Raw genomic sequence first — 24875 nt, 5'->3', positions numbered from 1 at the left:
AGAACTAAGCTAAATAAATTAAAGTCTTTTGCTCATTTCTATGATGTTCACAATGCATCTTATAGCACTGAAAGTGAAAAAAACAAAAAAAAAATTCAGGAAGACTCCTAAACATAGTTTTATCATACATCAGTATATCTGTAACATAATTTTCATGTCAGCTGAAGTATAAGGAATATATAGACCAAATAATAAGTGAGATACTGTAATGTTATAAGTAAATACCTGTTTGTATTTTTTTATAAAGCAAATACAAGTCTATATCTTGAACTTTTCTCCATCAAATAAATTTTGCGAGTATTAAAGCATTACAGAGAAAGTTTCAAGTCCTCATTACTGAGATTAACTTAAAAGAGCTAGAGATGTTTTTTAAAAACTAAAGTGTATTATATGATGTCTTGCTGGTAGTACAGTGGACTCCGTAGTCCTTGATTGATAGAGGCATTCAAATTTGATGTTATTTTTAGAGAAGAAAAATGTTCATTTACTTACCACCCTCACAAGCTCCTCTGAGTAACCAGCTAAAAAGGACTGCAGGTTCTCCACCAAGAAAGTGCATTTCTGAGATAAATGCAAACACCTTCCTATGGATACTAAACCAAAGATATACTTAGTATCTCAATATACTTCAGTGTTAGCAATAAGCCTCGAGGCAAAAAAATTACTCCAGACATTGGAAATTACATTACTCTCATAACACAAATTCCATGATTTCACAGAAAATATGATAGGAAACATAACTGATAACCAATTTCCTTCAGAGGACACAGGGCTAAGTAATGATGTCCCACTGAGTTAGCATTTTATTCCCAGATAATGCTATTTCAGTGCAGGGGGAAATCTAGCACACAGCCCCCTCAGCAGCACCAAAAGGTATCAGTGTTAACCAGTCATTAATACAAAATGGAGAATATGACAGAGAACACAATTTTTTTTTTTTTTTTTTGTGTATGGAATGAAAAAAAAATTAATTCTAAGAGTAGGTTTTCATTTCAGTAGTTCCATTCTTTTCTTTCTTCATTTAAAACAATACATTTCTTACTTTATTTGAGAACATAAGCTATGAAGCTCAGTGTAAAGTAAATAATCCATGCATCATCATCATCATCATCATAACAATAATAATAAAGAATTGCTAAAGTCTTCAACCTAATTATAAGGTCACTTCAGTTCAAAGACAGCTGCTGCAAAAGCCTTTGAATTCAAATAAAGGGTAATCTGCAAGAAGGCTCTCATTCATCCTCACTAATGTTCGTATGTCCATACCTAAAAAAACAACAAACAACAAAAAACTGGAACAGAAAGCCATCACTAGGTTCAAATTTTAATTTTATTTTTAATCAGATTGATCAAATATTAGAAATAAAAAACTAAATATCACTAAATTTTCAAAGCTCAGAGCCCAGCTACAAAAAAAAAAAATCAGTTTACATATCAGGACTTGGCAGAGGCCAAATTTTGAAAATCCTCCCTAAAACATAAGACAAATTTATAAAAAAAGTAAGAAAACCATACATCTCTGCACAAATTACCAATCACTACCAATTATTTCTGGTAAGTTAAAAAACAGCTTACCAGGTCTAATAATTCTTTAATCCTCCTCACATTTGTCTGAAGAATTTTTGTAATCAACTGACAAATTCCAACCAAAATGTCCCAAATTATTACATCACTAAAATACAAGTCAAGCAATGAAAAGACATCATCCCAATGCTCCCTCACTGAGAAAAGCCTTCTCTGATTTCAATGCCAGTTGAAATACACCATGAAATATACAGAAAGTGGAGACACAGAATGCCTCAACCACAAAAACCAGCTCCAGCTCTCAGAAGAAAAGCAAATCAGAGGATGTAAATTAACTGGAAATGCAGTTCTTTCTGCAGAACTGCTGCTCATGGACTTTCAAATTTAAATTAATGTAGTTCAGGTGGGCTTTCTTCTATTCCAGTTTTTGTATTAAATCAAAAAAGAGTCAATCTCACATTTAGGGAATGTAAAGTACTGTACATTTAGTTGTCTTGGAACTAAGACAAAACTACCAGCCTTGCCTAGAGAGGACAAAAAGCCATCTGATGCTAAGTCAACAGTTTAGTTAACAAATAAATTGGCAAACTTCTGGTGAAAATCAAGGGAAGTTTTCTCTAGCATCTACCTGATGCATAGTACTACTGATATCACCTGCTGGAATTAATTGAAGGAACTGTATTACAGCAGCTTACATGATTTACAGAATTTTGACAATAAAAGAAATTGTCTTACGAAGACTTCACAAGCTAAACAACAGAAAAAAGCAATACTTCCAATGATATTCCAAATGCATATAATACACTTCTTCATCTGTCATACTGGAATATGTCAGCTTAAAAAGGGAGAGTAAAGAAAAATAGGTTTTAAACTATAAGCAGTATAATAAAAAATAACACCCCAAAAGAGGTAAAGTTTTAATGTATTTTGATATTGGCTCATTTTCATTTTTAAGGGACATTAAAAAACTAGCAGAAGAAAGAGTAAAGAATATTCTATGACACATTAATGTCTTTATCCATTTGTTTTGTCTGGCTTCTGTGTTGTAACACATTGTAGGAGTTGGGGAAAAAAATATACAACTCTTATAAAAGTAATATTTACCCAAGAGAAAAATATTGCTCTTGTTCTGGTTCATTTAGTTCCATTTTTATGTTGTATTTCTGGCCAAGAACACTCTCCAGGAGTTCTTTGATCATCTAGTCTGAGGGAGATGGAGAAGTAGACTGCAGGGAAGCAATTATTTCATCAATAGACCTTGCAACCACTTTCACAGGCAGCACTGGGGTGGAAGTAGACTCTTCAGATTTGCTCTGCTGGAAGTTCTCATATATTTTTGAAATGTCTAGTCTAGTTACATCCCTTGCCTCTTCCAACTCTTCTTGAGCAGACCTCACACTTGGCTGCTTGCTTCCTTTTCCCAGAATTCTTCTCAATTCAACGTCTAAATCTTGTTGCTTTGCTTTTGAAATCACTGTGTGTCTCTTCTTACAGCTTTCCCTAGTTATTTTTGCTTTTCTTGAAATGCTTTCACTTGTATCAGAATCTGTAGAGCTAAATTCAATGCTATCTTTAATGACTGCACCTGTTTCTTGAGTTGTTATCTCTTTTTAAATTCTGAAGCTCCATCTGTAGCATACACACTCAACCCTCGACTTTATTCACAACTTTTGTCTTTTCTAATGAGATAAGGGAGCTATTAATGTGAAAATTAAATCCGTAGTAATGACTTCTGAGGTGGGGCCGGGTATTCGACTGTTACAATTTTTTTAGTGGTACCTGCAAATGATGCTACTACTGGAAGAGTTACAACTGTAATTTCATGAATAAAGTTGCATTTTTTCTATTGACTTTTCCAGAGCAACTTCCTTGATTTTTTTCAGCACTGTCTTCTTATATAGATTTATTTCTTCTTCTCATCACCCTGACTCAGGAGTTCATTTTTCATGTCTCTTGCTTTAGAAGACACCCTTACTTTCTGTGAACTTCAGAACACCCAGTGAATTAATTAAGAATATTTTTACTTATATTCATGACCGACTCATGTAGACTCTTCGACCTCTGGAGAGGATAATGTTTTTAACTGAGGCAATTGATCTGTGTTAAATCTTCCAATAAAGGCTAAATGCTCATGTTTCTGAAAGCGATAACTATTGCTTGTTTGATCTTCAGACTATCCCACTGAGATTCCTCACATATAGTATCATGTTCCTTAACCATATTCAGTACCTCCACATAATTCAGTCCTGAGTACTGATGTTTTCTAGCAATTTTCTCTTGTTGTATGCAGTCTGGAAACTCAAGCATAAATGAGGGTTAATATTTTATGCACGTACAGAGGTGGGAGCTTGCAAGGGCTGCTCCATTCTGCTAAGGGTCCCATTGGTGTTAACAAGATTGTTCCAAACAAGTGTTATGAAGCACCAGCAATGGCTATCAGCGTTTTACATCAGGAAACAACTGAATCATTTCTAATTTTGGGAGTACAAGTTGGAAGTTGGAAGGAAACCTCAAACAGAAAAAAAAGAAAATGAGAAAGAATAAAGTTCAACACTTTCTCGAAGTAAACACAAATACCTTTCCACCTACAAAACAAACAAACGAACAAACAATAAAACGAGTGACCACCGGGCCCCTCCAAGCCCCACGCCTACCTGTCCCGCAGGGCTCCTGGCAGGTGGCCTGGCGGTCCCGAGGCGGAGCCGCCGCCGCTCCCTCCGGAGCCGGCAGGGCAGGGCCGAGCAGCGCGCTCCCGACCGGGCAGGGAGAGAGCGGGCAGTGCCCGCTGCCGCCCCCAGCGAGCGCTCTGCCCCGGCGGCACGCCGCACCCAGAGACCGGGACGTGAAGTATTTTATGAGTCAGGCACTGGTGAGACATTCCTCTCCTAAGTGTGCTGAAACGCATCAGCTTCATCTGGGGATGCCGTTAGAAACGTGTTTCTTCCAGCTCACCCGTGGGATCCTGAAAGGCGCAGGATGGGCAAGGGATTTGTACCCTGTTAGCCTCCTTTCTCTCCTGCGTATAGCAACCCTTGCTCTGCTGTCAGCTTTGCCCTGAGGACCAAACATATGAACAGCACTTCTGGCAACTTGTACACCATGCATTGCAGTCTCTTCCTGGGTGCAATTGTAGACAGAGTTTTCTTACAAAACTAATTTTTGTTATTGTCAAAGTCTCAGCTTGGAGATGAAAGCCTCAGTCAGCTCTGTGTGGCTCATTCATCATCATCAATAAAGTTTCTGTTATTGGGATTTTATTTTCAGTACTAGCAGTTGTGCAACGGTAGAGACTCCATCTCAGAGTCCATAAACCAAACAGCTTTGCAGTATTAAATGAGCAAAAGGCCTGAAACCAGTTCTCTTAACCAGTCCTCTAACCATGTCTTACAGTTTTACTAGCCAATCTTTCAGAGAACAGAGATGTTGAACATATTTGATAGCTGTCTGGTGAAAGTTCAATTTTAACAGTAGTTCTTTTCACACACAAAGTAGTATGTACTATAAGTGGACCGAAAAAAAAAAAAAGGAGTGTTTTGGTGTCCAACAAATACAGGGAAGATAGCAAATGCCAAAAATCATCAAACTGCAGGAAATAAATTTTCAAAATTAACTAATAAGTTAAAGAAAATGTGAAAAGTCGAACTGAATCTATCAAGATGGTCAAACCATGGCCTACAAACCTACAAGGTCACATTGATCCCAAGAAGGCTGATCGTCTAGACCACATGGAAAGCAAAGCAGATTATAGCACTAAGGGGAAAAAAGCAGTTTGTTGCACATAATATGAATGCAAAGTGCTGAAATTTCCATGAATCTCTGGATTGTAAACGTTCACAGAATTATGCTTGTCATCCACTTATGTCTGTTATGGTGAGTAAATATAAAGCCTTTTTTTTTCCTTTTTCCACTTTGGAACCTCCAACACCCATGTCATCACAAAGAACTGTAGGGACTAACTGCAGATATTGGATTCAAATATGGCATTAAACTGATTGAAAAGCTCCACTGGTCTAACAGGCAAATGTCTCCTACTATCTTCTCCTTTCTTTGTAGCTTTCAATTACATTTTTGTGGGTTTTTTTCTCCTGCTTAATCATATTCCTGGAGTTCAAGGGGAACACAGTGTCTTTCTTGCAAAGAATGAAACTTACACTAGGCTAGATGGCTAAGTTTAGCAACTGAAAACCTGTTGAAGATGAAAGTTATTGGCCAGTCATTGCATGACAATTAATAGTAAGTTTTCTCTTCTGATAGCAAGATAACTGATTAAAGCCCTGTAATATGCCCTAGAAGGCTTCTCTATTTGACGCCTAATTTGTTTCTCTGTCTGTCTAGCAAGAATCCCAGAGTAGCTGGAGAAGCAGTAGGTAGAATATCAAACAGCTGTTCTGTGTTGAAGGATTCCTGTTAGCAGTCCAGGCCATTAAAGCAGTTCAGAACAGGAATGAAGTGTTCGATTGCCACATTGAAGATGAATCCTATTAGCAGTTTAATGCAGATGTAAGCCTAGAGAACAGATTCATTTCAAACTAGTTAAACAGTAAGTAAAGCTTCAATGATTTCGTTTACCTAGAACAGTTCCTCTCTGCAGGAGTCACAGTGGGATGTGGAAGAAAAAGCCCTGCATGTGAAGAGGTATTTGCATCAGGAAGTTCCAGTAAGAACCTGCTGAATGACAAGAAGGATTTGCATTAAAAAAAAAAAAAAAAAGTCTTAGGAGGAAGGAAAAAACCTTAGACACAAATTTCCTCTTTGGGTTAATAGTGGTGATAAAATGGCAAATGAGTATGCTGTGTTATCTTACTGTATCTGTGTCTGTTGGCTGTCAGCTCTGCTTGCAGAAGGGCAGAGGCTGGCTCCTGGGGAATGCAGCTGGCTTGTGAGAGAGGTTCAAGCCTTGCTTCTTAAACATGTCCTGTATTAATGGTCTCTAGGCCTTGTAAGCAAAGCAAGTAAACACCCAAGGGGATCTGATGTCGAGTTAAGTCCCAAATGATACATTTTTTTTCCCTACTAAGCTACACATGATGCTTAGCAGCCATTCCTGGAGAAATTGTTGCCAGTATATCCTCTAGATCCTTGTGCTTGAACTCCAGAAATGAAAACTGCACAGATTCTCATCTCTGATACACAGGAAAACAGAGAAAGCTTTTTACCCCTTTCCCCAGGTATTATCATCCCTTAATGATCACAGCAATGCTTGATGCCTGAGGGCAGGGGGTTTTATTAACATGAAGTATTTTGTTAAACTGGTTAAGCCCTATCTCTGAAGATTGCAAAGTCCAAAATTTAATCAGTAGATGAATCTTTATAGTTAGCAAATGGATCTAGATTTGGAAAACCTTCTGCAAGTTCAGTCCCTGGGTACACATTATTATTTTTCATAATTAGACCTCACCAGATCACTAAGCTTTCTAATGTCACAAAAATTGTGTTATCTAAGTTATTAGTCTATTAATGTTATAAGGAAGTTTTTTCTTCTTAGGAAGAAAAGCAATCATTAAAAAATTGTTCAGTTGGTTGGAGAAATTAAAAAATGCAATTCCTCATCTCTGAAATCGTCTGAGTCCATGTCATGTAGGAAGTCCCACCCCCAGTGCACATTGCTTCCACGATCCAAGCACATGATGGACTGAGATGAACATAGTGCCCCACAGACATTTGAGGCAACTGGAGTTAATCGTGCTTCCAATAGCCAACTTCATCTAGGCAACCCAAAATCAGCACAGCTTGGTGCATATGAAATACCTACAGCCTGCTATGGGCTCTTAGGAAAATACCACAGAGAGTCCTTGGAAAGATGGACAGTTATTATTTAAAGAAAAGTAAGAGCATAACTACTTTTTGCCAACTCTGAGGCTAACACCTAGCTTGACACTAAATGCTAAGCCTCACCTTGGTATCTTTTCCCACATGACTGTGACAATCTTTGCACATGTCACAGTCCAGAGGCTCCCCAACCCTGCAGGGGGGTGCTGCATTCTCCCTTCTGCTGTGCTACAGCCAAAGCACTGATCCAGTCTGCCTCAGAACGGCAGTACACACGCTCAAAACTATTCCCCAATGCCATAGCTCAAAAAGGATAAGAGCATATTTACAAATACATTTTCATAATGCCCAAGTAGCATTATTCCATTTTAGAAACCAGAACAAAGAGAGACTGAATGACTGCCTAAACTGCCCTAGTAGAACCAGCGGTAAATTCATAACTGAATCTGTGTTTCTGACAGATAAAGAGAAAATCAGAGGTATGTATACTCAGGGAACGGGCTACTCTTTGCTTTTCCAAGGCATCAACATCTTTAACATTTCTGCCAGGTAGATATATAAAATATCCATAAATAGCCAGAGTAAATGGATTAATTATAAGCTAAAATTCTGAACTGTGAATTTTGGGCAATGGGAACATAGCACAAAAAGTTCTCTGACAGTTACACTGTGGGGACAATAATCTGTAGCAGAATAAATGGCAGAGGGGTTATCTCTTAAATCAGACAGTGTCAATACTGAAAAGACTTTTTGTTAGTTGCATCCAGCTGAGCTGAAGGAAATACTTTTTTTTTTCCCACTGATCAATCTATATTGAATGCCTTGTGCAGTAAGCAGCCATGGAAAGGTTTTGTGGAATTAGTATTATAAATCACACATTCAATCCCTTTGTGAGTGTTGAAAGCATTGTCATTCTTCTAATCACTATATCCTATCTTTGATCCATAACAAATATGCACACCCAGCTCTACTAATCTCCTTTATGATTGTAAGATATCTGTATTTGCCAGTGCCATGCCAGCAGAAATAGTTAACATTTTTTCTTCCTCCTAGGATTTTGGGCTTTGTCTTTTTTTTCTCTTCTCCCCCTTTAAGAGCATTGGCATTTCCTAATATAATGTAATGTAATTCAAAATAGATACAAATAAAAAAGTTGAAAAGAAGATGAAGCTCTTTTATTATAAAACATGTTTATAATGAAAAGATCAATGCAATGAGGAATCACTGGGTCATCTTGACTGATGCTATCTTATTATATAGCCCAAGAGAAATTACATGAGTTACTTCTGGAAGTCCATCACACATGGCTGTTATTATAGGCACAAGGTCAGAGACATTCCTGGCTTTGAATAAGGCTGTAAGCAATAAACAGAGAAATTACAGCTAAACACCTGACAAATTCTTTTCTGGGATTGGGCCTTTGCTTGCTTTAGGTTTAAAATTTGGTTATATTGATGGTATCAAAGATATATCATATCTCTACTCTCTGTTGTCTTTCAGTTAATACAGCAGGTTTCCAACTGGCCATTCCAGTCCAGTTCTTGTGTTCTCTTAGGACAACAGCTTGATAGTGAATGCATAGGTGTAGATATAAAGTGTTTGTAGATCTCAGGTTTCACAGATGAAGACTCAGCCTTCGTGGACATAACAATCTCACTTAATCATAAGAAAAATCTTCAAATCACAGCAACAAAAAGAAATGCCCCTCAAAGGGCAGGGAGAGTTGTCTGCAGAGGCTGAAGTTCCAGCTACCTCAAAGGATAATGTTAGAAAAGATTTAAAGGATTTCTGGGAATGGAGGAATTTTGGAGCAAATATTCATAGATCCTGGAAAGGGGAAAATTGTTCAATGGATAATGGCAAAGCCAACTGATGACCTATGAAATTGTTTGGATGGAAGAGAGTAGTTTTCTCTTTAGGAGGAACTGAAGGAAAGTTCAGATGTTAGATTCCCTCTCAATCATCCCACCTTAACACATAAAAAGGAGTAAACCTGAAACTACATGCACAGCAGAAACACTTAGGCAGCTGCCTTGTTGGCTAGAAAGGGATGGAGGAGGAATTAATTTTATCTGATTCTTACCTTGTCTCACCTGTAGCTGCACAGAGAACTGAACCCAAGTGATGGGAGCCATGTGGTGATCTAAATATGTCATATCTTCATTATATCAGTCAAACAATCAATCTTCACGATGTCAGTCTCTTCAAACAACTCGCAATTTTCAAATTCACCCTTGAAGTACTTGAAGCAGCAGCAGAAGCTTAAACCAGCTGCTGGAATGATGAACCACTCTCCAAAATACTGAACAGCTTCTTCCCCTGGGAAGCCCTAACATTTTACTAAATCTAGACCTTCCTCTATTTTCCCATAGGCACTGGTTGACTATTTTATGGATCTCATGACTTTGGGTGTTACCAGTTGGTACTCACACTCTCACATTTCAGAGTAAAACTACAGACTGTGTTAGGGTCTCTGGTCAAACTTTTCCAGGGCAAGCATCATTTTTGCTACACACAGGTTAGTTATGTCCTGCAATGGGGTAAATGTATATCTGTGAAAATGCTACTTGTATATATATTTGTATATCTGTGAAAATGCTGCTACACACCCCACAATTGCTCATTGTCCTTGTTAATACAGCTCAAGAAAATGAGCAGTGAATGCAGCTTGAATTAATTTATGCTCTAGGAACTGCAAGCTGGATGGCACTGTGGAACTGCTCCCTGAGGAAGAGTTTAAATAAGCCAGCCTTTATTTTGAACATTTAATTCTTCAGAGCTGTCAGGCAAGGAAGCCATCTACCATGGATACTGGCATCTCCCAATGCATTCCTGCAGAACTACTGTAAAGACAGAGACAGTGAAATTAATAGTTTTTGCAGGTAAAGTAGAAGATAGCAAACAATTTGAAAATATCTTGATATGCAGTGAAAGACAGTAGTAGCCCTTCACTCTCCATGGCTCAAAATTAAAGGTATCAAACCAAGTCTGCTTTCTGCATAGGAAAGTCAATTTGCAAAGGAACTGGAGTAGTATATTAAGATGAATATATCAAAAAGAGCTGATCAGCTCTGAATCTATTGTCCAATATACAGATACTGGTTTTTATCAGGAAAGCAGATATTCTCAAAGATAACTCACTGCAGGCTTTGGAGAAACAAGACTGTTGGAGAGTGGAAATACCTTTGATTCCAGCAGCAGATATGGTTGGGGCAGGGGAGGCAGACTTTGGTCCATTAAATTACTGGGGCAACTTTAACAAAGAAATAATTCTAGAATTCATGCATAGGTGCATCTCCTATCAAGTATTGTTTCTTATACCAGTTTGTTTAGATTAACTGCACTCACTGCCTTAGTTTGCTTTCTTTGCTTCCTGCAAAAATCCATACATATCCTGAAACTGGTTTTGGAATGTGGGGGAGATTCTACAAAGTGGGTGACATCTAAGTATTTGTGGTTATTTGTGCATAATCATATTCTCATCTCTTCTGACAGTGTTCCTTCCATGCCATAGTACTGTGGCTGCTAAAAAACAAAACACCCTTTAAAACAAAATAAACCAAGAAAGACTTTCAAAAATATGTCAAGTAATTGAACAAGAACAGACGCACTGATTGAAATACATGACAGAAGCATTTACATTTATGTTTCAATATACATAAGTAAAACAAACTATTTATTTCAGTTATATATATAACTGAAATAAATACCTACATGGCTGCTCTTGAATCAAATTTAATTATCAACTGGATTTATTAATGTAAAAACTAAAGTAAAACATACTTGGTCAATCACATGCTGAAGTGTGGGCATCCTGCCAGCTGGAGTTCTGGAAAAAGCATACATACATCTAACCATAAGTAGCAAAAATAAACTAGTTGTTTATGATGGATAATGATTTACGTAGTTAAGAACTCTTTTATTACACCATAGAAAAAAACCCAAAAGAACACAAAACAGAATCTCCCTTAGCCTCATCACTGTAACCATCAGATCCATAATTTTTTCTTTTCATTATTTGTTCCTCTTTCTCCTTTAACTGGTCAGACACATGAGTATTTTCTGATGGTGGGATATTATTTGTTATGTCGTTCAAGTCTTATGATATCAGCTCTGCAGGATGCCTAGAAAACGAAATGCAAAGAATTGCACTGAAAATAAAATAAAATAAAATAAAATAAAATAAAATAAAATAAAATAAAATAAAATAAAATAAAATAAAATAAAATAAAATAAAATAAAATAAAATAAAATAAAATAAATCTTGCAACGGAACATCACTGTTGTGAGCTACACAATGTGTTCAGGGCCTGGCACAGCGGCCATGAAAGGAGCACGGCCCTGAGTGCGACCCGTGAGAGCCTGCAGGCCCGGCGCCCCCGGGAGCGCTGCCCGGAGCCCCGAGGGCACGGCCGCGGCGGGACTGGGCCTCGGAGGGGCCGCGCTCCCGCGGGCCCCCGGGGGGCACTGCCCGCGTCCCGCAGCCCCTCCGCCCGGCGGCCGAGGGGGCTGGAAACGCGTGGGCGAGGCCCCGGCAGCGGGCAGGGCCCGGCCGAGGGGAGTGAGACGCCCGGCCCTTCCTGCCGTGCATGGTGCGGAGGAGAGGGCACGTCTAGCCAGCCCAGGAGAACCAGAGCACGGCTCAGGGCAGGAAGAGAGGTTGTGGGAAAAGGGGGTGCCCTACCTTGGGCCGGCCGCAGGAAGGAGGCTATTTGATCGTCACGGTCGAAGATTGGAAGAGTACTCTCACTTAGCAAAAGCTCAGAAGCAAATGATGACCCCCTGCAGTGCCCTCTCTGCCTGGGCCCTGCTGCTCAGCGAGAGGAGGGTGAAAAGCCGCCTTCTCGCCCGTGAGCTCCGGGGGCAGGGGAGCGGGAGCGACTGCCCCGACAGGGGCTCCTACAGCCGTGTCTGAGGGGACCCCCACGAGCTCTTCCAAATGAGAACTCAGCCACGGGAGCACAGAACCGGGGCGGCTGTGCCTGTGTGAGGCGCGGAGGCAGGGAGGGAAAACAGCCCCCGATCGGCCTCCTCTCTGGGCTCCCCGCAGAAGAAGAGGCGCTGCCGGCAGTCACCTACCCCCGCTCCCGGAGCACCCACGATCCCTCCCCGTCCAAGACAGCCGGCTCTGGGCACGGGCACGTTCCCAGACGGTTACTGTTTGCCCGCTTCAATGGGGCAGGATTTCAGGTTGGAAACAGGCGGGGAGAGATATTTCCCATCCTGTGGGAGGCTGACGGGGTCCTACGGTGTTTTCGGGGACCTGCTGCACAGGCTTGGGCTAGTCTGGAAAGTCAGGTATGAGGGACCCTCTGCAAGAGACAGATTCGGGCAAAGAAAAAGAAAGATGTAAGTATAGGGCAGGGAATGCATACCGATGCGGAGATAACCTCACAGCTCCTTCCCGAGCTAAACGCCTGGCCCGCACAAGTACTGCCGAGAGGATCTCGTTCAAAAGACGATGCTATTTTGGATGAAATAGAGTAAGCCCCTGCAAGTCAAACCGAAGGGCCGGCAGATGCTGCTGCTGCCAGGGGGAACTTAGACCAGAACGAACTGAAACAGCGCTCCACGTTAAAATTAAAGCTCCCGCCGCTTGCATCGGCCGCCCGGCCCACGCGTGGGAGCGAGCCTGCGGGCGGCGCTCCCGGGCGGCGCTGGGCGCCAGGGAGCTCCGGACCCGTGGGCAGCGCCGTGCCAGAGCCAGCTCCGGTCCTCGAGCAGCTGCGGGAAGCCCCTTCCCAGGGGCGAGGCCACTCGGCCTGTCCAGAGGCGACGAGATTCCCAAAACCCAGGCGCTTGCTGAGTGGCCTTTGCGGGGCCCAGCTCTTCCTGACAGTGCTGATAACACGGTCTTCCCTGGAAGTCCTGCCCCTGCTCCACACACATATTTCCATATTTTTCTAGGTCAGCTTTTATGTTTGCAGCCTTGGTAGAGCACGCTGGCGGAGCAAAGGGCTGAGACCCTGATGCCATCTAGTCGGTCAAAGCAGAGCTCACCTCAGCCTGCATATTCTCCAGGTTGCACTAAAAGCTCGCCCTGGAAAAAAAAAAAAAAAAAGTAAAAATCAAAGAAAGAAAAAAAGAAGAAACAAACAAAAAGTGTACAGAAACTGGTGCTACTCAAACCACTGGCCAACCACTGGCCCCAGTGCTACTAACCTGACTCCTGAAAACCCCATCAGCTAGGTGCGACTGGAGAGCTCCTGGCTACCACACAGCGTCCCGCATCCTAGGAGAGTGCTTCTCTGCTGAGCCTGCTGCAAAGGATCCTGATAAATCCCGCTGGACTCGCAGAGCATCCTGCACAGGGCTTCACTACATAAAGGCTCAAGTGCAGAGCAAGGGCAACTACCGAAATACCCGCTTTTTCCTGTGGCCGTGGTCAGAGGTATCCTGCCTGACCTTCTTCTAGAGTTAAGGGAGAATTTTCTCCACCAGGGCTACACCACAGCAACCGGACTGAAGTGAATTTCCAGCAGCAGCTGGCTCTGACTAGGGCTTGCTTATTATACATCAAGTCGAGAGGCTCTAAGCAGATTAAGAGGAGATCTTGCCTGTGCTCTCACCTCTGGGAGCAACCTCAGGAGGGAGCTAAGCCCGCAGCCGGACAACAGGAGGCGCTGAGGCTTTGCACAACCCACGGTTCCCCTCCCCTCCCGGGCTGCGGGCATCCCAGCCGGGGCGGCCTGGGGGGAGCCGGTCCGCAAGGCGGCTTTGCCGACTCCACGTTTGCTCCGCCCGGTGAAACGCCTCCGTGGTTTGTAGCAGCATCCGATGAGCGTGGCCGGCTTTGTGCCTGCCCTTTTTTCCAGGTACGGAGTGACCCAGCATGGGCTGCCCGGCGTCCCGTCGGGTGTTGCTCCCGCGGGGCTGGGCTCTGGATAGCGAGGCAGCACCGCCCCGAGGTCACCCAGCGGGGGGGTGCCGACAGCGGGGTCTCTGGGGCAGCTGCACTTCTGCCAGCATCCCCGCATGCGGCTGTGCTGCTAGGGGGGAACCACACGCCAGAGACCTCAAACACTGCAATGGACAAGCCACCACCTCTGTTTTCACTCATATACACCGCTTCCATTAGGAAAAGAGGGAGGGTGCATACATGAAGACCGCAATTCTAATATTTCTTAGATATTCCACTGGTGTTTGTCCCAATGTCCATGGGTGTAGTTTGACCATTTGAGAAAGCAGGGGTTTAATCCGGTGCTTTTATATATTTTATTTCCTTCAAGACATATTTTCATATGTTGTTCTCCTCTGCTGGTTCCAGAGTTTTGTTTGTTTCGAGGATTTGACTTATTTCTGTTGTCAGATTAAAAAAAATATATATATGAGGAAAGAGAAAGGGGTAACAGAAAATGCATTTAGAGAACAAGTTAAAACATTTGTCGTGGCAGAGATATGCTATATCTCGTCATTTGAATCCTGTGTGTCTATAAGAAACTTCAATATCCTGTTTGTGGGGCTGACATTTCCACAGATCACTCGAGAACAAATCACTGTGGAAGCAACTGTGGCCATGCTGAACTATAAGCATGTCAAGCTGAAATTCAGACCCAGGTGTGTATTATAGTTTGTGTGGTATGATGTGCGAGCCTTTTTCAAAATCCGAAGAAGCTTTATTTCCCATTGTTGGAAAAGTTGTTTGGGTTTGGGGGGAAGGGTTATTAGCTGCTGGTCGGTGATGTAGATTTTTTTTTGTTTGTTTTGTTTTGACTTTTTGGTTTTTGTTTTCTACTAGGAGGTGATAAAAGTTCTAGTAGCTAGGTGGGAACGAACTCACAAGGGATAGGATAGAGAAACCTAAGAAAAGTCCGTGGTGTTGACATAGGCTCGAAGAGCCGGACAGGACAGAAAATGTTTGATCCCTCTGCAAAGACTGAGAGATCCCTTCCATAATAATAAAAAGCTTTTTCCAATGTCAGTTTGTTTTATCGGTGTTTTTTACCTTTTACCAGCCTGTGTAGAATCCTCCTCCCCTGTTCGTTGTGAGAAATCAAGTCAATAAGCAAGAAGTTGGAAATTAGATACTCGCTACCTATTATTGCTGCTCCTGGGCTTCTGGCATCAGAGAAAGCTTCCAAATGAGCCTTCTGGGCTGAAGGCTTTCCACAGTAAAGATATAAAATGGTTCTAGTGACTCACCTGATGTTTGCCAAGTGGAGGTTAATATCAGTGGATCCGCATTCAGGCCTCTGTTCGTATTTATTGAGAACCTGTAGTGTTATGTCTCAGCACGGTGACTCACGTGGTTTCTGAACATAAGACACCCGAAAAAGCAATATCATTATCACCATCTACATAGGACGGCACCCCGTTTGAAGGGCTAGTTTAGCCCGGAGGAGCAGAAGGGTGTGGTGGGGGAGGGTTGGGAGGGCTTTGGGGAGCACGGAGCCGAGCCTCCTGCTCGTAGCCCGGAGCGCCTAATCCGATCGCCTGCCCTGAGGGCGATGGGAACCTGGGGCGCCGCGGCAGGGCCTGGAGGGACCTCCGCGGTAACCAGCTGTGAACTGACGAGCGGGAGAGGGGGGAACCTATGGACTTCAGGACTCGGGACTTTGAAGCACGTCCCGGCCATCAAGTTAAAGGAGCATCTACCGGCCTTTAGTAAATATTGCCTCTAATCACAGGGGTTTAAGGCTGGATGGCCTTTTGCGTTCTCTTCAAATAGAGGGGGCTGCCCTTCCTTCATCTGCCTCATTTCATTTCCCCCTACCCCTCCTAGCATTTGTCCTGTCCACCTGAAAGGGTGGTCGTGCCCGTCCCCCGTCCCATCCCGTCCCGCCCCCCGCCCCCCTCTGTCCCCTCTCCCACCTCTGTCTCTCCTTCTTTCCCCACAAGCCTAAACCAATTACGCTGCTTTGCAAATAAAGTGCCGCCCCGGGGGGAGTTGCAGGCGAGGGGAACTGCCTTGTTTGCAGGTGCATCTCCGGCTTTGTAGGTGCGAACGCCTTTGTGCGGCGGACAAATGGGGAGAGGAGGAGGAGGAGGTGGGTACTTCTGCGACGTAAGATCCACATCAGCTCAACTCCACTCACATCCCAGCCGCACTTCCTCACTTTCTCAACTGTCTCGCCCCACACCGCTCCCTGCCTCCTTTTTGGCTGGTTATAGAGCAGAATTCAGCACCCCCCGCCCCTCCTGAGAGCTGGCTTCCTGCTAGGTCGGGTTTTCGGGCTCTTTTCGTACTGCCCGTCGCTCGCTTGCAAGAAGGCTGGATGGTTACACCGGGCAGGTTGGCTCCATAATGTTAGGGACTGTGAAAATGGAAGGGCATGAAACCAGCGACTGGAACAGCTACTACGCCGACACTCAGGAGGTGAGTAAATCCCAGGGTCTGGCTTCGCTGCTGCCCCTGTGCAGGGGAGGGGAGGACCTGGGGGCGGCTAGGGGTCTGGAGGGGGCAGCAATCGGAGGAATCGGTTTGCAGTCCAGATCCTGCCAACGAAAACGTACCTCCCCCTCCCTCCGGCGCCGAAACTGGCTAGGCTTCCCCAAGGAAAACACAGCTTCCAGGAGCCCTGGAGGCGTTTGGGGAAGACACGGGGCAGCTGCGAGCCCGCCAGGAGGGCCGGGGGGCCGGGGGCAGCCCTTGATCTCATCTAAGAGGCGTAATCTTCTCTCACGGCGGGCACAAAAGCACCCCGTAAACTCTTGGCTCGGGGCAGAGACTCGCCGCGCCGCCGGCACCCGACTCCTTCCTGGCAGATGGCAGGGGCCGAGGGAGACGGACGCTAGCTCGTCCTGGTCGGGGGCAGCGCCTTCCCCGAGCTTCTCGGCGGGATCTCCGGCCTCTCTACTCGCCAGCACCGGGCCCTCACCTGTTAAGGCCGGGGGAAAGGAAAGCGGGGGAAGACCAGCCGTTTGTCCGTACTTTGCAGACGGGCTGCCCGCGGTGTGCGCTGCTGCCGCGGGCCGGCTGGCGGCGCTGCCGAGAGCCGGGCCGGGAGGGGGCCCGCACCCGGACCCGCCGCCCCCCACCCGGACCCGGTCCGGACCGCGGCAGGCGCTTCCGCCCCCCGCGCCCGTTTGACAGCGCCGTCCATAAGGTGGAGGAGAGCCGGCCCAAGCGCCCACAGCTGAGGCGGAGGAGAGGGCCGCGGCAGAGCCCGGAGCCTACCCCCGGAGCGCCTCGGCCCTGTGGGGCCTGGGGTCCGCGCTGTGCCGCTGAGGCTCTGCAACGGGGGTCCCGGAGGAGCCAGCGCCCGGCAGCACGGCCAGCAGCACCGCGGATTCCCGCCCTGGAAGGAGCCGTTTTGAGGAAGTGCTGCAGCGAGGCAGGCACCTGGGTGTGCACACCCGGGCATTGCATCAGCACACCCGGACACACGGCTCCACAGTCCCCACGCCTTGTCCCGCACCTATGGGCTGGCACCTATGGGCTGGCACACGCGCCCATAGGGCCACGCGGACAGAGGCAGATACGTGTCACCGGCTGGCATCTCCTTTAATAAAGGAAAGTCGGCTAAGGGCAAACAAGGGTCATCCTAATTATGTGCCGTTTCCTAAGGCTCATTTTTCCTCGCTTATACGCATTGTCCACCAACATAAAGTTAAGGGAACTTCGCTTTTACTATTTTTTTAAACTTCAATCTTTCCTCACCTCTTGCCATTTAATTTGAATGACTGCAAGAATGCAACATGGGAAACCCAGCCGCGTTCTATCATCTCAAATAATTTATGTGATCTTCTAAATCAAAAGTGCGTTGATAAGTTCGTGAAATTTTTTGGGGATCAGAAATGAGTTTTAAATATTTAACCTTTGCTTAAACTTCCTTTTCTTAGCCATGTTAGCCGTAGTTCGAGTAAACTGGGGACGTCTTTCTCTCTCCTGTTAAATCAGATGCCGTAGTGGAAAGCACAAATTCAAGCTCTCCAGCTCTGCCTTTTTTAAGAGTTGTGTTATGTGTTAGGGTGCTTCAATTTTTTCCATGTCGTGCAATTGTAGAAAATCTCAGCGAGGAGAAGTTCAGGCTTTTCATACTTTCGGAAAGTTTTGGTGTTTGATTGGTTGGTTGATTGATTTTTTTTTTTTTAACTTTAATTTAAAGACTGTTTTGATAGAAAATATAGACCGTGTGGGAGCTTTCCACAGATGAAACAGGTCAACAAGACCTGTTTGGTTTGGGTGAGGGTTTTTAAAATTATTTTGCAACAAGACATCATTGCATCTTGTATGTTTCTTAGAAAAGAAATTTAAGTTATTGCGGGAAGGGAGACATACGTGAGATTTTTCTCAGAAAATACAAGCAGTCTTTCTCCTTGGCGCAAACAGTGTACACCCACCAGTTTCAGTACGCTGATGAGTTTAAGTATTTAACTAGCGAGACAGGACACATAAACAACAAAATATGGGAATGCGCCGGAGAGAGCACGTCCTGCCGGGGCAGTCTGACCCGCAGCCCAGCTCCGCGAGGGCTTGGAGCGGCTCAGGAAAGGCGGTCGGTCCGTGCGCCCCGCTGATCCCGGTGCAGCCCGCGCAAGCTGAGACACTCCGGTAAACCGGCAGTGCATCCGGAGAGAGCACCCCCGCTCCGTGTTTATAAATTTATAGAGATATGGACTAGACCTTTTCATGGAAGCAGCTGCCTTTCCGTGCGGCTTTGGGGAAGCTTTTTCCCTGGTGTCGGGGAAGCGGCCGGCGTCCCGCAGCAGGACGTTTGCACGGCTGGCTGGGCCAGGCGGGCTGATCCGGCCCCTACGGGGTCCTGCCACACCTCTCTCCTCTCTAACTCCGTCTCTTTGTCTCGCTGCCCTAGGCCTATTCCTCGGTGCCCGTGAGCAACATGAACTCGGGGCTGGGCTCCATGAACACCATGAACACCTACATGACCATGAACACCATGACGACAAGCGGCAACATGACCTCCAGCTCCTTCAACATGTCCTACGCCAACACGGGGCTGGGGGCTGGGCTGAGTCCCGGCGCCGTGGCCGGCATGCCGGCAGGCTCGGCGGGGCCCGTGAACGGCATGCCGGCCGGCGTGGCCGCCATGGGCACGGCGCTGAGCCCCGGTGGCATCAACGCCATGTCTGCCCAGCCGGCCCCCATGAACGGGCTGAGCCCCTACGGCGGCATGAACCCCTGCATGAGCCCCATGGCCTACACCCAGTCCAACCTCGGCAGGACGCGGGACGCTAAGTCCTTCAAGCGGACCTATCCCCACGCCAAGCCGCCCTACTCCTACATCTCCCTCATCACCATGGCCATCCAGCAGGCACCTAGCAAGATGCTGACGCTGAGTGAGATCTACCAGTGGATCATGGACCTTTTCCCCTACTACCGACAGAACCAGCAGCGCTGGCAGAACAGCATCCGCCACTCACTCTCTTTCAATGACTGTTTTGTCAAGGTGGCCCGGTCCCCCGACAAGCCCGGCAAGGGCTCCTATTGGACCCTGCACCCCGACTCCGGCAACATGTTTGAAAACGGCTGTTACCTCCGCCGGCAAAAGCGCTTCAAGTGCGAGAAGCCGGCGAACAGTAAAGCCACTCAGGAGGGCAGGAAAGATCAGGCCGGGGCCTCTAATTCAAGCTCCAACTCCCCCCTGCACAGAGGCCACAACAAACCTGCGCAGCTGGATACGGCCACCTCTCTGTCCAGCTCCAACCCGTCCACCAGCCCTCAGTCTATGGACCACAGTGGATCAAGCACGGAGCTAAAGACCTCGGCCTCAGCTGCCTCCTCCACCATCAGCTCTGTGCCCACCTTGGCCTCCGTCCCACATCCCCCTCACTCATTAGCCCACGAACCCCAGCTCCACCTCAAGGGTGATCCCCACTACTCCTTCAACCACCCGTTTTCCATCAACAACCTCATGTCGTCCTCGGAGCAGCAGCACAAGCTGGACTTCAAAGCCTACGAGCAGGCGCTGCAATATTCCTCTTACGGGGCCAGCATCCCCGGCGGGCTGCCCCTTGGCAGCGCCTCCATGGCTGGCCGGAGCAGCATCGAGCCCTCGGCCCTAGAGCCCTCCTACTACCAAGGTGTGTATTCCAGACCCGTGCTAAACACCTCCTAGCTGTGCAACCCCCGCCGCTGGGGCCGAGACCCCTCCTCCCCTTCCTGGCTTCTCTCCCCGCTTTCCCTGAGACAGACCAAGGTGTTTCCGCACGCTGAGTGCAAAGGACTGTTACTTTTTAATTGTCTCGCAACGCGTTGTGTGTTGTTATGATCCACCACGACCTCCTGCAAAGCCGGCCGCGTCCCGCTTGTACATACTCCCTCCGGTCCCTGCCGCCCAGCCCCTCTCCCCGGAGACCTCCCCAGCCTATGCAGGGTGTTATTAACAAGAAGAAAAAAATGTTGAGCGTGTAAACTACTTGTTTGTGCTTTTCGCCCCCTCGTCTCCCTCCCTTATGTGTTCTATAATCACATGTAAGTTTACAGGTATGTGGCAATACTTTAACAATACAGAGATGAAGAAGCAAGTAGACATTTAAGACTTTTTTTTAATTAAAAAGGCTTTGAAGGACAATACTGCTGTGAAGTAGCAAAACACTAAGAGAATCTCTAAGCAACAAGAGAACTATTTACTTTCTCGGATCATCCTTTTGATACTTGCAAAATAAACCTTCGGCTACTACAACCCACATAAAACCCAGATGCTGCGGGCCGGATCCTGCACTCCCGAGGGAACCAACTGGAGCTTTGGAGTGCAGGATTCGACCCTTATCTTTTTCCAAGTGTTACCTGTTTTTGGGATGTAATATAAAGTTACAAGAGGTCACAGCCAGTTGGATCTTTTTTTTTTTTTCCTTCCCATCTGTTACTGAAGATTCTAGTTCATCAGGAACTCTCATCAACATGTGGATGGCATACTTATTTAATTTAAGTGTATTCATTGTGTATCAGCTAGAACTGTGTATCTATAACCAGGTTATTTTCCCCCTCCCCTAGGAAACATTGACTACTACACTGATGCAAGGAAAAGAGGACAGTTCTGTCTCTCCCCCCTTTTCAAACTTGTCTAATAAATTTTTTTTGTGGCCGTTTAATTATCGCCATGGTTAGCTTATTTCATCCAGTGTTATTGCACTTTCCACAGTTTTACACGGTGTTAGCATAGCCAGACGGGTTTTATTATTATTCCTGTTCGCTGTTTCAATGTTCTTAATTTATTGCATGGTTTATATTGTTTTCTTTCTTTACAGCTGAAAATTGCTTTAAATGACCGTAAAAAAAATAATTACACGTGAATTTAAGAAATTTTGTTAATTTTATAAATGTGATTGTAATTGAAAAAATATTTTGATTTAAAACGATAACTGAGAATTTAATGCGTGAAGTATGTTTTTGATCATTTGCAGTTAAGGACTTTAAATAAATCAAATGTTATCAATGAAATACTTCTGCTATTTTCTTACAAAATTTCTGGGGCGGATTATGGAGGACAGAGCCGTGTTCAAGAAAATCAAAACATAATGCTTAAGTGTGAATGTGAAGAGGAAAGATCTGTACGGCCAGGCTTGTGCAGAGGGAAGGCGGGGGACGCTCCCGCAGGGTATGCTTGTGGGGCGCTGCGATGCCACCGGCCTTTGAAGCTGAGTGTGTGGTAATGTCCTTTATTTTTTTTTTTTTTTTTTCCCCTAATTCACAGATCTGGGACATGTTGAGGGATGGCGGGAAAAGCCACCCGAGGCGATGTAACCTCCTGGGTGTTTTGCGGCCAGGGTTGCCGGGGCGGCGGCAGCCAGGCTCGGCGTTTCTCCGCCGGACGGGACGACGCCCACGGGGAGCATCCCCAGGGCTGCTCCACGCCGCCCCGGGCCGCTGGAAAGGCCCAGATCCCACTTTGTAGTTCCGTCTCGGAACCATCTGTCGGAACGACACCGTGAGCCGCGCTGGAGAGCTCTGGTCCCCAGCGATAGACTTTGTCGGGGGAGGGGAGTTTAAGTGTGAACGGATTTCACTGTGTCGAGCCCTGTTCGTGCACGGCCGCCAGATAAAAGAACTGTGTAATTCTCGTAATTATCACATAATTGCCCCCTGACGGGTTAGGGACAGCGGCCACAAACTAAATTAAGGTTCGACTTAGAAAAGAAAAGCCACGCCAGCGTCCCAGAAATCTCAAACATTCCTCCAACACTACTACCCAGCTAAAAACGGGAGGGAAAAAAGAGTCTTGGGAGTGCCCCTCTGCTTTGCAAGCGTGGCCGGATCCGCGGTGATGCCGCTCGGAGATGCGCGCACGGCTCTCCGGGTGACACGGAGCAGTCTCCCGCGTCGTGCTGTGCGGGTGCTCTTGGTCGGGCGGGCATTTACCGCAGGTCCTCCCCCGGCTGCCGACTGCGAGTCCTGCAGCGCGGGGGAGGGGGTTCTGTCCCCGTCGCCGTGTGCGGCCGGTTACCCCATGGCCCGACTGTGTGGCACCTTCGCTTCTGAATGTCCCGAAATGGCAAACATCAGCAGACCCCCCGCAGGCAGGGGCAGCTCGGGGCTGCCCGGCACCAGGTCTGGGCAGGCGGATCCTATTTAAAGACCCGCTTCTTCTGCCAAGAGGAGCTTCGTGAGAATCGAGACAGGACGAAGCCAATTTTCTGCAGGACTTCACTTGTCTCCCACAGACTAGTCTATAGAGAATATGCCATTGCAGAGTGGAGACATTGATTTAATGCCTTGGGCTTATACACGGAAAATATCAATCGACTGACAGCGATAAGGCAGCAAGTTTCACATATCAGCTGAAGAGCACAGACCGTGTGTAATGGAAATATTTGGGGCGTGGGTAATAAAAGGGTTTAAGCGGACCGACGCGGCTCCAAACCTCTCAGAGATAAGGAGCGGAGCCTGTCACGGATGCAGCGTGTGCCCTTTCGCCACTCGCCATCAAGATTATATTCCTCCCCTTTCTTCTCGTAGGCAAATGGTGTCTGCGGTGGGGAACGAGCCACTGACAAGACAGGGATGCAGCTCATGTTAAAAACGCGTGTCCCTGGCGCAAAGCACGCAGCATTCTGTGATCAGTTTTAAGACTTGGAAATCAACAGCAGGGCGAAGAGTCCCGTTTTACCTTCCGCTCCTAGCTGCCCTGCTGCTGCTGCTTTAATCCTGTGCTCGGGGAACCCCAGACAGAGGGCAAATATAAACTAAAAATGGGATCTACAAGAAGAGGGTGCATCCCCCCGCCCCACAATATGTAGAGAGGAGTTTGCGAGCGTCTCCTTCCAGGCGGACCCGTCCCTCTGTGCTAGAAGGGAAGGAGCGGGCGGGCGCGGGGCTTTTGCTCCTGTCAGAGATGGTGTCTTAGCCCCGCGTCCGGGACAGAGGCAAAGCGGGAGCCCGCCGGGCTTCAGGTTCCAGGCTCCGACCGACACCTCAATTTATAGGGGAACTTCGTCTTTTCCTGTTCGGCAAATTACCTCCGACCGGCCACGTGCGGGGGAGCGAAAACGGCTCATTTAGCGTCATTAAACACAAGCGGGGAGTAAATCGGGGCGGCGGGGGATCTCTGTAAAGATTTACGCGGAGTCTGGGCGGTGAGGAGGCCCCCGGCCCGGGACGAGGGGGAGATGCTGGGTGTGCCGGCGGGGCAGGGGCTCTCGAGGCGACGCGGCGGGGACCCTGCAGCCGGGGACGAGGGGACGTGGAAGGGTCCCCTGGCGCAGCGGAGCCCTCCTCTGCCGCGGGGTCCGACAGTACCGAGCCCCCCGGCAAGAGGGCACGATGCCCCTGAGCCCCCCATCCGCGGCACCTCCTAGGAGCACCTGCGAGCAGCACCTGCCCTTCGCAGAAGGGAAGAGTAGGTGGAATAAAAGCAACTTCAGCCGCCCAAGTCAAGTGGGAGAAATAAAACAAGTAACTGCTGGGTTGTTTCCTGGGTGTGAATGGACAACACTGACATCTACATCGGCAAGCAGTCTGAGGATATACATTATTTTGAAGGAATAATTCCAAATGTTCGGGACTGCTGAAAGACGAGAAAGAAAATATTGCCGGACAGTTTTTCTTTGAATCCTATTCGTGTCAATAAACCATAAGTAAATCGTGAGAGAACGCTGCGAGAAAACACTTCAGCCATTGGCATAGCTTCAAAAATTGTTTTGAAATGGGTTGAGTAGGTATTGAAATTGGTCCGTCAGCATAAACACGAAATAAATGAATTCCCTTGCTATAACACCAACCAGTCTTTAGAATAGCCATTGTCTCGGTTTTTCACAGAAATGTAATAGATAAAACACCTGATTGCAATAACAATGCACTCTGCATGGTTTCTTTCCTGTTTTGATGAAACGGATTCTAGGCATATATCTGTGAGCATATGTGTTCAATCACTCTGAAAAGAACGTTTTAAAATCAGAGACTTAATAAATAAATAGATTCCGTGTGCATTTTAGTGATAAATTTAATTAATGAAGAAGCAAATTATCCTCATATAAACATGGGGTATAAAGTTGTCTCGAGAGGAATATAGATGCATATACTATATATATTAACATACATATAACTATTATGTATTTGTTTCCAAGGGAGGCAAGTGGAAATAAACATAACACACAATGACCAGGCAAAATTCACACCACAATAACACACAGAGTGTGACCGGAGTAAAGAATGCAAAACTCCCACGCTGCAATATTATTTT

General features: G+C 46.3%; 1 protein-coding gene and 1 long non-coding RNA gene across 3 annotated transcripts; one reads left to right on the top strand and one right to left on the bottom strand.

Annotated features, from left to right (window-relative positions):
• Window positions 1–13006: 13006 nt before the first annotated feature.
• On the bottom strand, window positions 13007–16196 carry LOC108961245 (uncharacterized). Of its 2 annotated transcripts, none has more exons than XR_003946258.2 (3): window positions 16105–16196; window positions 15436–15545; window positions 13007–13333 (listed from the first exon to the last, which is right to left on the bottom strand). It is a non-coding gene; the product is annotated as an uncharacterized LOC108961245 (long non-coding RNA). The 2 variants fall into 2 exon arrangements; XR_003946257.2 differs by lacking the exon at window positions 13007–13333 and adding an exon at window positions 14407–14592.
• Window positions 16197–16235: 39 nt separating this feature from the next.
• Window positions 16236–24621, top strand: FOXA1 (forkhead box A1). The gene is made up of 2 exons (XM_009101906.4): window positions 16236–16609; window positions 19050–24621. The coding sequence occupies exons 1-2, from the start codon at window positions 16538–16540 to the stop codon at window positions 20310–20312; spliced, it is 1335 nt and encodes a 444-aa protein (XP_009100154.1). The 5' UTR covers window positions 16236–16537; the 3' UTR covers window positions 20313–24621.
• The last annotated feature ends 254 nt before the right edge of the window (window positions 24622–24875 follow it).

This window comes from Serinus canaria, chromosome 5, assembly GCF_022539315.1.
Source record: "Serinus canaria isolate serCan28SL12 chromosome 5, serCan2020, whole genome shotgun sequence".
Taxonomy (NCBI): Eukaryota; Metazoa; Chordata; class Aves; order Passeriformes; family Fringillidae; genus Serinus; species Serinus canaria.
Note: the sequence above shows the minus strand (reverse complement) of the source record. Positions and strands in the feature narration are given on the sequence as shown.